At 59.4% G+C, this 2,214-nt stretch overlaps 1 protein-coding gene across 1 annotated transcript; it reads right to left on the bottom strand.

Annotated features, from left to right (window-relative positions):
• Positions 1-1,179: 1,179 nt before the first annotated feature.
• On the bottom strand, positions 1,180-2,214 carry LOC101776053. The gene is made up of 2 exons (XM_004962357.3): positions 1,702-2,214; positions 1,180-1,603 (listed from the first exon to the last, which is right to left on the bottom strand). Exons 1-2 carry the CDS (start codon positions 1,985-1,987, stop codon positions 1,413-1,415), a joined length of 477 nt encoding a protein of 158 aa, XP_004962414.1. The 5' UTR covers positions 1,988-2,214; the 3' UTR covers positions 1,180-1,412.

Raw genomic sequence — 2,214 nt, 5'->3', positions numbered from 1 at the left:
TATACGACGATTAGAATAAACTCGTTGGTTGTTTATTAGACGGTGTTTAGTAGACGGAGATATATGACGTTTAGAACATCTAGGTTGGTGGTTGGTTAGTACACAGAGAGAGTTCGTCCCAGGCGTATTTCTCTTTTTTGCTTTTCTGTGCTGGGCTGATTCAGGTTTTGTGTCGAGCGTCTCCAGCAGATTGCTTATATCCACCCCCAATACCCAAAACTATCATTTAGTAGATTTTGGAGATGACAGAGAGCTTCAGCAGACTGCTAATTCCTTCCCTGATACCAAAACTTCTTCAGCGATTGCTAAAAACTCAGCTCCTTTCCCCTTAATTCAGGGGGAGAAGCGACCCTCTCCACCCCTCTCCCCTATCGGCGGTTGGGTTCGGCGCGTGAAAGTTTTCGGCCAGAGAAGCTCACCTTGTTGACCTCCATGACACCATGGATCCATCACGGCAACCCGTCACCGCTGGATTCGGCCGTCCGAGCTCGCCTACGCTCCACCGCGCGCCACCGCGCCATGCCCTTCCTGCAGCTTGAGGCCGCCTCGCCATGCTCAGAGCTTGCCGGCTCGCCGCCCATGGGTCCGCGCGCCGTAGCTCGAGACGGTGGGCAACGGCCTCCATGGGCGTAGAGGAGGGGAACAGCCGGCGGCGGGCAACACGTGCGAGGCCGGCGACGCCCATGGGAGCAGAAGGGGCAGGGAGACGACCGTGGTGGGGAGGCATGAGGGTGGGGGCGGCACCCATGGGAGCATGGGGAGGGGAGACGGCCGGCGGCGGGGAGGCGTGAGGGTGGGAGCGGCACGTGCGATGAGGCCAGCGGCGGCGTGCGAGAGAGAGAAAGAGGAGGAGGGACCGAGGGGAGGAGGTGGCAATCGGGGGAGGGAGACCAGCGAGGTCTGCATGTAAGAAGGATTTTGGAGATGATTTTTCCCGTAATCTGCTGTTGCAACGATCTCCAAGAATCCAAAAGCTGCTATTGGAGAGGGGGAGAGAAAATATTTTGGCGAGGACGCTCTAACAAACAAACGCAAAGTGTGTTCGATAGCTGTGCGTCCATCGTTGCTCGCAAACAAACGCATTGCTGCTACGAAAATCTCCGCGGGACTGGTTGTCGTCCGTCGCAACAAATGAAATCCACGGGTGCTCTGTTTTGCATCGATCTTTTTGTGCCTGGCTGAAACTCAAAGCTGAAAGCTAGTCTCACTGAATTTATTACATCATCATATTTACACCACAGGGACGAGTGCAGCGCAGTGGATCTTCCAGTTCGATCTCGAGCTAAACCAAAACAACGCAAGGCTAACACCAAAGCAAAAGATTGGAAATTTGGAAGGGGGGAAACAACTATTTTTTTGTGTGCCTATTTTCCTGCGCCAAGATCAGGATGCACATGCACTGTATCGGTCCTTCAGCGAGGCTGCTGGATGGGCCGGGGGCTCACCCGGGCGCCGCCGGCCACCCTCCGCGGCGCCTTCTCCGCGTACCTCGGGGCCTCCGGCGGCCCGGCGTGCGCGCGCCACCACTTGTCGATCCCCCACGCCGCCACCTCAAGGCCTGCGCCGCCCCTCTTGCCGGCCGCGCTTTCCTCCCGCTCGCTCTCTGCACCGCGCAGACGCCACAAAATCCAAAGACAGGTCAGTTCCTCAGCACAGGTAGTATTTCCAAGAAACCGCAGGCAGATCGCGATGGCTGCTTACCTTGGCGCGGCGGCGGTGGGGAGAAGAGGTCGGCGGGGAGGAAGCTGTCGACGACCTCCGCGTCCTCGTCGGCGTCGAGCAGGCCGAGGGCGCCGTAGTCGCTGAGCCAGCGGTCGCGGAAGGCCGGTGAGGACGCGACCAGGCGCCACCACTCGGGGGAGAAGTCGTCCACCTCCTGCTCCGCCGCCGCCGTCTGCAGGCCGCGGTACCGCACCCCGGAAGGCACGAACGGCTCCGCCCACGGGTTCAGCCTCCCGCCGCTGCCGTTGCCGCTCACCACCGCCATCGGCTACTCTCTTGGACTCTTGGTGTGATCTGCTTCACGCGGGCTCGCACTCGCAAGCTAGCTAGCTATATAGCTCGGTAGCTCCTCACTCCTGCGCTGTGGATTGGGCACGGAGATGATGGATAGGGACGGTACGGCTCTCGGGATGAGTGATATAATAGTGACGCGCCGGCATCTTTTCGGCGTGCCGGCCGGCCGATCTTATCCGTTGGGACGGCGAGGAGGCC

The sequence above is a fragment of the Setaria italica genome, chromosome III (assembly GCF_000263155.2).
Source record: "Setaria italica strain Yugu1 chromosome III, Setaria_italica_v2.0, whole genome shotgun sequence".
Taxonomy (NCBI): Eukaryota; Viridiplantae; Streptophyta; class Magnoliopsida; order Poales; family Poaceae; genus Setaria; species Setaria italica.
This window is presented reverse-complemented; position numbering and strand designations above follow the sequence as displayed.